Here is a 14,216-nt window from a genome sequence, read left to right as displayed (position 1 = left end):
ATGCTTTTTGAAGATTCGTGCAAGTATTTCATGCACCAGAATGAAGAACAAAAGCTAAGCTTCTCTTTTAGTAGTTCCTTTCATACCACAGGGCTTCATTTATTTACCATGTCTCTAACGATTTGTTCTGGCTATCCTGTCCATATTTCTCCAGTAAATAAATCACATGCTCAAATCATGTGAGTATGTTTAGAATATGCTTGTGCCCTGTAGTCATCGTTTGAATTCAGTCTTTGTCCCTCTCCTTCTGCTTTAAACTCATTAACATGCTGATTGTTACATTTGCATTAGAGTAGACTGACCTGGATTGACTGAAATGGAGTCACCACTCCCAGCAAAATTCCTATGGTGCAACTATCTGCATCTCTTAAAGGTCTAGGAATGAAAATGATAGTCATAGCTTCTTATCCCCATGTACTTTAAATGTGACAGCCTTTGCTGTAATAAAAATATACAAACATTTCTGAGATTAAATACCAGGAAAATGCAAAGCACCTAGGCACCCATCTGTCTCCCTCCTTAAGCTAGAAGAAACTTAAATTTCCAAGTATCCATGTATATGTACTTGTAGATTTTTTAACCAAGTATTTCTAGGCATTCTGAGTATAAATTTGAACATAGTAACCATAGCTATTCTTTTGTTATAAATACAATACTCAGTCAACTCAGTCAGTTCAGTTCAGTTGCTCAGTCGTGTCTGACTTTTTGCGACCCCCTGGACTGCAGTGCGCCAGACTTCCCTGTCCATCACCAACTCCCAGAGTTTACTCAAACTCATGTCCATTGAGTCGGTGATGCCATCCAACCATCTCATCCTCTGCTGTCCCCTTCTCCTCCCGCCTTCAATCTTTCCCAGCATCAGGGTCTTTTCAAATGAGTCGGCTCTTCGCATCAGGTGGCCAAAGTATTGGCATTTCAGCTTCAGCATCAGTCCTTCCAATGAACATTCAGAACTGATTTCCTTTAGGATAGATTGGTTGAATCTCCTTGCAGTCCGAGACTCTCAAGAGTCTTCTCCAACACCACAGTTCAGAAGCATCAATTCTTCAAAGCAGCACTCAGCTTTCTTTATAGTTCAACTCTCATATCCATACAAGACCACTGGAAAAACCATAGCCTTGACTAGATGGACCTTTGTGGGCAAAGTAATGTCTCTGCTTTTTAATATTCTGTCTATGTTGGTCATAACTTTTCTTCCAAGGAACAAGCATGTTTTAATTTCATGGCTACAATCACCATCTGCAGTGATTTTAGAGCCCCCCAAAAATAAAATCAGCCACTGTTTCCACTGTTTCTCCATCTATTTGCCATGAAGTGGTGGGACCAGATACCATGATCTTTGTTTTCTGAATGTTGACCTTTAAGCCAGCTTTTTCACTCTCCTCTTTCACTTTCATCAAGAGGCTCTTTAGTTCTGCTTCACTTTGTGCCATAAGGGTGGTGTCATCTGCATATCTGAGGTTATTGATATTTCTCCCGGCAATCTTGATTCCAGCTTGTGCTTCTTGCAGTCCAGCGTTTCTTATGATGTACTCTGCATATAAGTTAAATAAGCACATATAAGTTAAATAAATACAATACTACTACCATAGCATCTGCCTCCAATGAGGGAGACCCAGGTTCGATCCCTGGGTCGGGAAGATCCCCTGGAGAAGGAAATGGCAATCCACTCCAGTATTCTTGCCTGGAGAATCCCATGGACTGAGAAGCCTAGTAGGTTACCGTCCACGGTGTCGCAAAGAGTCAGACATGACTCAGCGACTTCACCTCACCATACAAATAGTTCATTGTGAAAAATCAGGTGTTAAATTGTAGCAGATCACATGATTACAACATGAATCCTGTGGCATAATGGATAGTATGTTTATATGAGCTTGTGCATTAATAGAAGCATGTGTCTGTAACCAAGGGTGCTCGGCCTTCAGAACACGTGTGCACCCTTAGTTCACTTCTGTGTTCCTCACTTTGTCAACCAGGATCTAGCAAACTAGAATGGATTCAGAGATGGGAAAAGAGAAACAGCCATATCAAATGAGAAATGATCGAAGGTTGTCGGATTCTATTTAATAAGTATTTAGTAATATATGTAGAGGACCAATGGAGATAGCATAGCTATTATTAAATATTTGAAAGTTACTGTATGTTGAAGTTATTCTTAATGGCTTTTCTGGGTGGAAAAAGTTTTCACAAAATCAAAATTCTGCTCAACATGGAGAAGAATTTCTAAAAAATGGAATTGGTTGGTTGCAGAAAGAAGAAAGTAGATTCTTCACTACTAGGTATGGATGATCATGTGCCAGGCTGTGATAAAAGGCTAACAAAGGTCCCATGGGGGTGTGGACTATAGAGCCTACAAAGCCCCTTTCAAACGTGAGAAACTGAAATAGTAGAGAAGAAATGAGAACATAGCACAAATCATCATTTAACAGTGTTCAGAATACTCACTACTAAATCCTGTCTCAGACATATTATATAATGTCTCATTCAACTCCTGAACTGTTGTAATTCCTTAAGAGCTGTACGTACAAAATTGTGCTCGATTCAGATGCAGCAGAATACGGAGGACACAAGAGACTGGACCACAATACCGAATTCTTCTCGGAACCTTTTGAACATAATAACTGTCCCTGTTCTCTTTTGGTAAGTAAGATTTTAAGGTATTTTCATTTCATTTAAATTTATTCTGTATTTTCAAAGTCTTTTTGTCCAAGAAAACAACTCTTCAGCAAGTAAGCAACATGGAAACAAGGCAGGGAGTAGGGAAGGGGTAGTGATCGCACTAAGAAAGCAGATGCAATGTGTGGTGCTGGACTCACTCACTTTATTATTTATTAAAAACAAGTAATAAAGGGTATTTAGCAGACAATGGGGGAAATTTGAATATTAATAGGATTAAAAATTATTTCTCAAGACATAAGAGGAAGGCAGGTTTTAGCTTTCTTTCTATTATATTTCTAACTTTTCTACAACAATTTACTTTTCTTCTGTTCTTGCAGCTTTCTGTGTTATGGACTATCAAATAAAGTTTCATTTTAAACATCTTAAAAATCTGTATATACCTTTTTTTTTCTTTCATGTAGTCATTAAAGACTGCCAATTCATTCTAGTTATAAAATTCTCTGGTTTCTTTGTATTACGGAGGAGAGTGTTGTTTTATATTAACTAAACTTTACTTTGTGAGGTTGACACAATGACAGGATACTACTAAATTGAATTTCTTTTTAAAATGTAGACTAAAATTTTGCCATTTACAACAATATGGATGGATCTGGAGGGTATTATGCTTAATGAAAGAAGTCAGAGAAAGATAGATACTATTTGTGATCACTTATATGTGGAATCTAAAAAATAAACAAGCGAATATAACAAAACAGAAATAGAGTCACAGATATAAAGAATAAACTAGTAGTTACCAGTGGGGATAAGGAAGGGGTAGCAACAGAAGAGGGTTAGGGATTAAGAAGTACAAAGTACTATTTATGAAGTAAATAGGCTGCACAGATATATTGTACAGCACAGAAAATATAGCCAATATTTTATAATAACTACGAATGGAGTATAATGTATAAAAAAATCTGAATCGTGCCGTACACCTGAAACTATATTTCAATTAAAAAATTGTAATGTAGATTCTGCATAGGTGGAGAAATTCTTCATTTATGGCCAAGTCCACATCTGCATTATATCTGTTTTGCTTTTCGTGACTAGTCAAGTATCTCTGTCTCTCCTTCTTTCTCATCCCTCTTCTTCTACCTGTCTGTCTCAGCGCTGCAGTTTTTTGTTTGCTTGTTTCACAAGGAGAGGACTTGGATTAAGATTTGTTTCATGTATGTAAGGCCAAGGTGTATCCCATAATGTACAGTTGTATCACTGCTGTTTAATTCTCTCATTTAAAAAAAAAGTTAGATAAATATCAAACATGAGAATCCATATGATACCCCTTGCTCCCCGCTTTTGCTACTATATTCCCACCTCCAAGGATGGTGACAGCACCTTACTTTGTAAACTGCTATTATATATGTCAAAGACAGCAGCATAAAATAAAAGAACAGAGATGAATACGATTAAATTGTTGATTATCAGCTCTGAGCAAAGCCAGTAGCCTTCGGAGACCTAGGTGTTACCCTCAGTGTATGTGTAGGGTGGTAGTATTGATGATGATGTTGATTTGGCTTTAGATGGAAATACAAATTCATATGTATTTTCAAGAGGGAGGGCTCACAGGTGCTAGCAGGTTCTTTCTTCACAGAATGCTTGCTGTGGTTGTCAGAACATTCAGTTTTGACATGAAAAATAAGACTGATAAAAATAGTTTCTGAAATGAATGAGAAAATGATCTTAAAGCTCTGAAATAACCGAAGAGTTAGAGATCCCTGAGGGGTTAGGGAAGGTGACCGAGCTCATAAAGAGGGGTCATGGAGAAGCAACACCCAATTGTGATAAAGCCAAACTTGATCCATTGATGTAGACTGAAAGGAATTTGAAATTTCAGCCAGCAAATATGTTACATATGTTACTTTCCTAAACGTTCAAGTAGCCAAAGAGGTTTATGTTGGTGAAGGAAGCCTGGTAATACAGGGAAAAGATCACAAAATGTCATGGCAGGGGACTTGGGGTTAAGTCACCAGTCTGCCATTAATGGATACCAGCTATGAGAACTTGAGTAATTTGACCTTTTTGTGCCTGAGTTTGCCTGTCTGTATAGTGAGGATTAATAATAGTATCCTGCCTACAGCAAGAGATTCTTAGGTATAAATTCATTAACACAGCCAAGTTTTGCAGAAACTGCAAAATGCTGCTGTACATATATTTAAAAATTATTATTGTCATGGCTGTTCAATATTTATTTAGGTATTCTAAGCGTGCCAAGACACTAGATGCTTTGAGGACATTCTCCCAACTTTGGAGAAATTATCATCTTAGGCGAGGGCTTGCAATCTTTGAGGCTGGGCAGAAAATATCTTGACATCTTTTTGATTTTTTGAGGGCAAAGATATTCTGTCATAATTAAAACAAGCCAAGTAACCAGTGGCAGCCACAGACAGGAGATTACTTTTCAAGCACTAATTAAATTGATCTTGCAAATATGGACTGTGCAGTTCTAAATGAGCTGATGGAATGGAGAATGTCACATAAGTCTCCATAACAGGTAGAGAGATACAGCCGTGCAAGCATTTGAGAAATAGAGCAGAACTTAACTACTACCTGTAATAGAATTCTGATCCCACTGGGTCAGGAGGTAAATATTGGTTCTGTCTTCCCAGCAGCAGCATCTTGTTTTTGATGACTACAGGTGCTTTAGGAATAACTCATTTTAAATAAGTCTTTAGATTCCAAATGAAATGATCATGGGTTTTAAGGTAAAAAATAAGGCAGCCGGTAAATTAACTGCACTACAATTTTTTAAAAAACGGTTGGTGGTTAGGGATGATTTCTTAAGCAAGATGTGGGTACGTAAAATAGTCATACTATTCATTATGGTACTGTGACTTTTGAATAATTTATATTAATACAGTGTAATAATTTTTTATAAAATAAGGGAGCCCTAGCAGACCAGAGAATCCAATAAAACAAATTCCTTCTTACCTGAGTTATCTTTTCAACATTCAAATATACACCCAGTATAAGAATGCCTCATTATAACGGAACTGTTTATTGAACTGATCAGTAATGTGCTGGGATCCAGTCAGGTTTTAGGTCTCATTTGACCTGCCTTCTGCCTCCCACATACCTAGAATAAAGAGGGAAGGGGAGACAAAAATGTAACTTTTCCAGGAAATTTCTGTCCATCACAACTAGCACACTGTATTTGCCAAAGCTTAATTTGCAAGCTCAGTAATCCAAAGGATCTGCTGAATAAGTGTCAAATATGTTTTCAAAGATAGCAACAAACAGAACTCAAAGGAATCTTAAAATAGCCATACGTGCTGCAGCTTCAGCAGGTACCACCCCGGCATCTTCTTGATGTGCTCCATCAGTTAAAACTGTGAAACCAGAGGAGGACTGCCTGTGCACTGCTGCTGAAATGTATATGCTAAGGTTGGAGTGTCTCACAAATGCCAGGAAGCTGTAAGGCAGAACTTTTCCATTCTGCTTTCCTGGCAGTTTTTGGAAACTCCATTTTAGCATAATGATTTCTCTACATTTTAGCTTCTGATATAGGAACTTATATTTAACCTGTAACTTCATCAGTACACCAGGAGGGGCTGGGGTGCTTTCATTTTCTTTTCTGATTCATAAATTCAAACTCCAGAGCACAAATGAAAGAACAGAGATGATTGAACCTGAAATAAATTAGATTGCTTTACAATAACTTAAGTAGTCTTAATGGTGAAATGTGAATAAAGCAATAGTTTTAGCATCTATTACTTTGCCAGTAAATCTCCTTAATCTTAAGAAATAGATCTGTTTACTTCCATTCTAAATTTGGTGATTCTAAGGTAGACTTTTAGTTTAAATAGGGTGTTTGACATATATGTATCTTTTTTATTGTCCCTCAGTTGTAGGCATTGAAAATATAAATTAAGTTGAGAAATGTTTTTTTGCTCTACCAAGAATTATGAAAATGTTTAGTTTGTTTTAAACAAATCAATTTGAATTCATAAAGTTTTCTCTTTTTCATATTTCTAAATATATATTTCTACATAGAAATATTTACTAGATCACTTTTCTCTTAAGCCTAATGCAAAATAATGAATTATAATAAGTTTTTTCCTTAGAAAATACTTCATAAATTAAAGGATATATGTGAAAATTAAAATTATTTTACGTCATCCTTATTTTTCAAAATAATTTGTGATAAACATATATGTAGATTGTTAAGATCTAATGCCCTTTTCAAGAAATGCTGTTTTCACTATGATTTATACAGTTGCTAAATTATACAATTTATAAGAACATTTTAAAATTTGCCTTTTAAGTATTTTTATTGAAAATTATTATTGTTTGCTGTTTCCAAATTTTTGAAAACCTGTTTTCAAAAACCATGTAATTAATATTTGTAAATCAATTTTGACCCGAGAACAACATAATACTTTGCTTGCTGCTGCTGCTGCTAAGTCACTTCAGTCGTGTCCGACTCTGTGCGACCCCATAGACGGCAGCCCACCAGGCTCCCCTGTCCCTGGGATTCTCCAGGCAGAAACACTGGAGTGGGTTGCCATTTCCTTCTCCAATGCAGGAAAGTGAAAAGTGAAAGTGAAGTCGTTCAGTCGTGTCCAACTAGTAGCGACCCCATGGACTGCAGCCTACCAGGCTCCTTCATCCATGGGATTTTCCAGGCAAGAGTACTGGAGTGGGCTGCCATTGCCTTCTCCAATATTTTGCTTAGATGGCATAATATAGTAGATCATTGTATGATCAGTTTTTTTTTTTTTATTCCATAGTAATAGTTGGTGTAGTGATTAAGTCATTATGTAGTCAAAATAACTGGGTAGGTGGGATGCATTTTGACTCTCTTAATAAATGAACCGGATTGCGCTGTGGAATTCTGATTCCTTGTGAAGAACAGAGTACAAAGACAGCTAGAAAAAAATAAAATTCATGACTTTACATTACACTGTCTCATATGTTCTTAATGTGATCCTAGCTCCAAAATGTTCATGGCTTAGTGACTAGTAAATGGGCATGGTGAATATGTTTATCAGCATATACTATCTGTGATGTGTATACTAAATGGTTTCTGTATACATAAAGCTTAAATATGAGATATTCATATTTAAATATAAGCAGTTATATTTAAATCTACTTAAAATACGTTCATATTTCTTTTGCCATCGGAATAAAACTATTTATAGAATTAAAATTGTAAATTGAGATTTACAGAAGCCAATACTTAACACTAAATTATAGAGCCCCAAATTGTTTATGTCTGTAATTGTCTCATCATAAGAATTAGCTCTAATTATCTTAAGTCTTTTAGTATAATTGGTAGTCATTTCCTAACTACTAAGAACATTGATTTATATATGCAGAACCTTAATAAAGAAGAAAACTCCAAAATTCATAAATAGCCATAGTTTAAAAAAAAAAAATCTGTTGCTTGGGGAAATTTTTTCATGTTGCCTATACTGCAAGGGCTCTGAAGCAACATGAGCATATTCTGGTAATTAACACTGCAGTGAAAAAGTATAATTATACGATATTCCTGTTAATGATATTGTACAATTGTCAACCAATGGTTTTTAAGCAGATAGTATTAAGCGACCTCGAAGTGTGACTGGAATCGGCATCATAAAGGTCCTTATGTAAAATGGCCAGCATCATTTAGAGAGAATTCTTAGAGCATTTTTTAACAATTAAATGCCAAAAGAGGAAATTCAGTGCATTTATTGCAAACCTTGAAGTTCTTACATCACCCTCTTTGTTTTACTCTTAAATTTGGGCTAGCTAAAATACCAGAGATCACAGAGAGTAAGATTGCTTCTAAATTATCAGCTTATAGTTATTCATATTTCATTAATTAAATCAGTATGAGGTAATAAAATCAGGGTAGATACCGAAACTGCGTAATATCCAGAACGAGACTGAGGCAGCGTCCTGGTATATCGCTGTGCCACACTGAGCAGGGGCCTGCCTCTCCTTGTCCTGGGCCTGACACATGCTTTACCGCTTCTTTCTCAGGAGACTTGGGCCAATCAGAATCTCTTTATCTGCAGATAGGGTCAAAGATACCTTAGAACTATTTTTAAGGTAAACAGAATTGAAATCCTTTTCTTCAGTTTCCCATGCTACTGAGACATTTAGATCAGTCTTCAGTTTTAGAATGGTCTTACTAGAACAAGGGTTGAACACGACTGAGCAACTGAACTGAACTGAATAGAACAATTCAGAACCATTCTGATTATAACCCGCTGTCCCACTGATTACTTACACCTAGTTACTATGATTCCCTAAACTAAACAGATAGGAGTCAGGCAGAACAGGTATCTCTCTCTTTTTTAAAATTTTTGACTGTGACATGTGGCATCTTAGTTATACAACCAGGGATCAAACCTACACCCCGTGTATTGGCAGCACCAAGTCTTAACCACTGAAATGCCAGGGAAGTCCCAGAACTGCTCTCTCTTGATTCATGCCTGTTTTGAGAAGACTTGGAATTGACTAAATCTGACTGTTGATTTCTCTGATTTCTCCTCTCTGGCTTTGGTCTGTGTTGCTTTAGACTGTAGCATCATTGTGGAAATAGCACATAGTTTGCACTTGATCTGTCTGGACCCCTGGGTATAGTCCTGCCTTTGTTCATGGGTAGCTCCGGCTTTCTTTTGTTGAGCCAGTCTTATAACAACTTACCTATCACTGTCAAGGAAAAAATATTGAATGGAAGAGATATTAACCATTAAAACATGATGTGGTTTAAAAGCTATATGACATTAAAAACAATGTGTAAATTGTAGGGAAACATTATGATATTGAAATACACAGTTCCCCACACTTAATGAACAGAAGGACATAATATTTATCTTTTGGAAGTTAAGTACTGGATTGCATACCAGTCTGAGACAGTGAGTAACCCAGGAAACTGTTAGCTTGTGTGACATTTTTCTCAGATGGCAGTGCTAAGCCACTGTTACTTTTAATTCAAGATTAGAAAAACCGTTCTCTAGTTATTGCATTTATAATATAAATTTTTCAAAATTCCATCATTTAAAAATTGCTTTAATCATTAATGTTCAAAATTAACTGTATTGGTGTATCTGATTTTTTAAAAACAGCTGTAAGATGTCTTTATCACAGCAACCTTGTGGGAAAACTGTGTTCGTTTGCTGACTTGAGATACACTGGACATACAGTGGTCTCAGTCAGTGAAAATCAGCTGTTCTGTTTTTTAAATTTTTTTCCCTAAACCTCTGTTTGTTTGTTTTTTTTCATCTTTCATTCTAGTTCTAAACTATAAAAGCCTTTCTCTTTTTTCTTTTAAACCATTGGTCAAGTTTTCAGTTAAAGTAACTGAAAATTGTGCTTTATTCACAAATTCAGAAATGGGGACATACTCTCACAATGATGACAATAATATGTAATATTATTTTTACTGTCTGCTTTGTTAATAGTAATGAATCCCTTATGTGTAAAATAGCACACAGTTAAGCATCAAGCAGTTCAAATCACTTCTCAGTTTTATAAAAACTATTTTAGATGCAAATATATTAAAGAATATCTTGTGAAATATACACATATTGATCCCACAATTACTTCTTCCCTTATTCATTCTTTTATTTAGTCATCACTGGCACCTGCTTTATCCACTGGCACCTACTAAAAGTTAGAAATACGAAGACATATGGCCTCTGCCCTGGTAAACCTAATAGTCTAGTGGGAAGGGTTGATCATAAACTTGAAAAAAAAAATTACAAATTGTGTTAAATGTTCAGATAGAAAGGAAAATGGTGCTGTGATAGAAAATGAAATGGAGACACCATCAGAGCTAGAGCTGTCAAAGAACACCTCTCCATGGAGTTGGGATTTTTCAAGATCTAAGAGAAATATCAATAACCTCAGATATGCAGATGATACCACCCTTATGGCATAAAGTGAAGAGGAATTAAAAAGCTTCTTGATGAAAGTGAAAGAGGAGAGTGAAAAAGTTGGCTTAAAGGTCAACATTCAGAAAACAAAGATCATGGCATCCGGCCCCATCATTTCATGGGAAATAGATGGGGAAACAGTGTCAGACTTTATTTTTGGGGGCTCCAAAATCACTGCAGATAGTGATTGCAGCCATGAAATTAAAAGACGCTTACTCCTTGGAAGAAAAGTTATGACCAACCTAGATAGCATATTGAAAAGCAGAGACGTTACTTTGCCAACAAAGGTCCGTCTAGTCAAGGCTATGGTTTTTCCAGTGATCATGTATGGATGTGAGAGTTGGACTATGAAGAAAGCTAGCACCGATGAATTGATGTTTCTGAACTGTGGTGTTGGAGAAGACTCTTGAGAGTCCCTTGGACTGCAAGGAGATCCAACCAGTCCATTCTGAAGGAGATCAACCCTGGGATTTCTTTGGAAGGAATGATACTAAAGCTGAAACTCCAGTACTTTGGCCACCTCATGTGAAGAGTTGACTCATTGGAAAAGACTCTGATGCTGGGAGGGATTGGGGGCAGGAGGAGAAAGGGGACAACAGAGGATGAGATGGCTGGATGGCATCACTGACTCGATGGACATGAGTCTGAGTGAACTCTGGGAGTTGGTGATAGACAGGGAGGCCTGGCGTGCTGCGATTCACGGGGTCGCAAAGAGTCGGACACGACTGAGCGACTGAACTGAACTGAACTGAAGAGATAGGGAACTAGCCCAGGAAAGAGTGTTCTGAACAGGGGACCAGGCAGAGGCCAAGATCTCGAGGAAGGAGGGGAAGGACATGGTGTGTTCAAGGACCCGCAAGGCTCTGTGGCCAGAGCTGGTAAAGGGAGAAGGGATAAGTGAAAGCATATCTGAGAGGGGAGTTGCACATATTCAAGAAGGAGCTGAATCAGGACTCTGCAGGGCATGCAAAGAAGTGGATTGCACCTGCAATCAGTGGCAAGCCTCTTGACTGATTTAAATTGGGGCAGGGACTAAAATACACATATGATAAACCTTATACTATTACTGTTAAGGTTTTGTTCCCAAAATGACAGGAGAAACACAAACCAGAACGATAATAAGTGTCCTGACTTGACCAGTCTTTTGTATGTGACTTTTATTTACCTCCAGTTGTGAACTGGAGGGCAGCCTGCCTTCCCCACCTGTTAGTTCGGAACCAGAGCCGCCAAGGCTATTTCTGTCCTTTGTGTCTGGGGAGCATCGGTATTGTAAAGCGTATGGAGCCCTCTAGCGGTGATCGTTTTAAAGGCGTCTTAATGCCAGAACTGTCGAATAGAGCCTCCTCAGAGCCAGTAGAATTGTAAATTTACGCAATAGCGGACTGCATCGTGCTTTGATACGATATCAAGCCCAGTGTTTCTTTCAAATGCACTGACACGGCTGTGTTGATTTAGGTGTACATTCCAAACCGAGTGGCCCTCATCCTTCGCAATGTGGACCTGCCCAACTGAGGAGATCTGATTTCAGCTCCCACAGAGGAAGACCTGAGCTTTGTTTTCCCACGCTCACTGTCCCAGAACTTGTAATGTGTAAGCTTTTCAAAATATATTTGTCTAGCTGAAATGTCCAATGTCTGAAAGTCAGTATTGGTTTATGAAAATGAATGTCAAACTTTATTCTTTAAAGAGTAGAAGGGGACATACTTTTGAAATTTTAGCTATCCTAGACTACATTGTCCAGCTAGAATCCTTGAAGTGTTGTATATCATGTCTTTAAAGAATTTTGCCTTACAGCCCAATTATTTAATCCTTTTAAGTTCAAATTTGAATCATGTGTCCATGTTTGATTATTTCTGTTGAATGAATACAGTATTTTTTTAAGGCAAATATTTGGTGACTTTAATTTGTTCTGGTATCTCTGGGTCTAAATTACAAGACACTAGAGATTGTTACTTTCCTTTTCAAAATGTGTTTAGAAATACTGTAATAAATATATAGTAATACTATAAAACAAAGAATTGTGTCAAATATAAAAGTTGTTGCCTATGAACCCATCCATGCCTTATTCTGCATAAGTTTTACCTTGTGGTCTCTATTTCATTTAATATCTTGGTAGATGCTAGTATCTTCATTTCTGAAGGCTTGACCTGCTAATTGTAACATTTCAGAAAACATCTTTTACTTTCAACCAATAAAAAAATATTGCACAGTTGTCTCTGCTAATGTTTATTTTACTGTGATGTTATGTAATTTTTATAGAGTGAAATTTAAATGCCTATCTCAGCTCTGAGATCTTCCCCACACTTATGCACATATGCATGATGGACTAAGTGTGGGAGTTAATACTTTTTTTTTCTTTAGGTACTATTGTAACTTGAAATTATACCAACCAACTCAGATATCTAAGCTCCTCTCCAACTCTAAACCTGAACACTTTTAGAAGCTGACTTAACTGCTTTGACAGTTAATAGTGAGATATTCCATCATGAAATTGCCCCTTAGTTTATTAAATAGCAGGCCACAAATGTGTAATCACTGATATGTAATCCATTTGTAACTGAGAAATTATGATGTACTTATGAGACATAAAGTATTTGTCACCTTTTTAAAGGTTTAGTATTTTCCTTTACATTAATACTGACTGCTTCTTTGTTTTTAGCCTGATTATCATGACTAATAAGGAGTACATGAAAGTCTCTTAAAAACTGGTTTAGTAATGGAAGAGACTAGCAAAAGAGACTTCCTTTTATAGCTAAACCTGTGTCTTAACCATCTTCTTTATCATTTGAGTAAAACCTTAAATCTAGGTCTGACATGTGTAATTTGCTTTAATTTCAAAGTAGAGCAATAGTTTGATTTCCTGACAGTGAAGCCAGCTGATGGTGATACACCCTAGAAAACAACTGAAAGAAAGCCTTCTGTAAATGCTTTTCCCCTTTCAGATATGTTATTAACATCTTAGTGCTGCCATGATCTTGTACCAGGCCTGTTACTGATAATAACATAATGTACAACCCTGATGTTTTGTGTTCTAGCTTATAATTTCTTACCTTTCTTTATATTTCTTATGTATAAAGATATATGCTAATTTTCTATCATGGTCTTTAAAAAATGATAAGGAGTTACTTCACACCTAAAACTTGTTTTCCGCCCCCCCCCCTTCTACCTCTGTGGAAAATCATAAAGACCAGTGCAGTTATATGCTATATTTTCATTATGTTGATTGACCTTACTAATATGGTCTTTAGAATTCACAGTGTAAAGTTCAAATTTATACCTGATATAATGCAAGTTAATTGCCTTTGTCAAGTTTTTCCCCACAAGAAGGATGATAAATAGATATTGCTAGGTGTGAAAAATAAAAATATATGCAAATAAATAAAATATTGAGTCCAAAATAGAATGTGTTTGGAGTTTTTTCCTCTACCTGTCATAGCAAACAGCCTTTACAGAACATTTTAATATTTGCAGTAAACTTCACTTTACATCTCCATTTTTGTATCAGTAACATTCTCATCACCATGTATTCTGGTGAGAATATTTTTTCTTTTTTTTGGTTAAACATTTTCAATAATCACAACAGATAGATGCAAAATTTTATTCTGTGTGCCCTATAATAATGTTTTCTTCTCTGTTGTGTTTGTTACCAACATCAAAAGTGATCTAGCTTCATTGACTTTTTTTAGGGTAAGT

General features: G+C 36.5%; 1 protein-coding gene across 1 annotated transcript in view; it reads left to right on the top strand.

Moving 5' to 3' along the window:
- GBE1 (1,4-alpha-glucan branching enzyme 1) overlaps nt 1-12,732 on the top strand; it is a 310,726-nt gene extending 297,994 nt beyond the window's left edge. Inside the window, exons 15-16 of the mRNA XM_018054118.1 lie at nt 2,523-2,640; nt 11,979-12,732. Coding sequence (XP_017909607.1) covers nt 2,523-2,640; nt 11,979-12,035 — 175 coding nt within the window. The 3' untranslated portion in view covers nt 12,036-12,732. The remainder of the gene's footprint in view (nt 1-2,522; nt 2,641-11,978) is intronic.

This window comes from Capra hircus, chromosome 1 (assembly GCF_001704415.2).
Source record: "Capra hircus breed San Clemente chromosome 1, ASM170441v1, whole genome shotgun sequence".
Taxonomy (NCBI): domain Eukaryota; kingdom Metazoa; phylum Chordata; class Mammalia; order Artiodactyla; family Bovidae; genus Capra; species Capra hircus.
The sequence above is the reverse complement of the archived record's forward strand: the minus strand, read 5'-3'. Positions and strand labels throughout refer to the sequence as shown.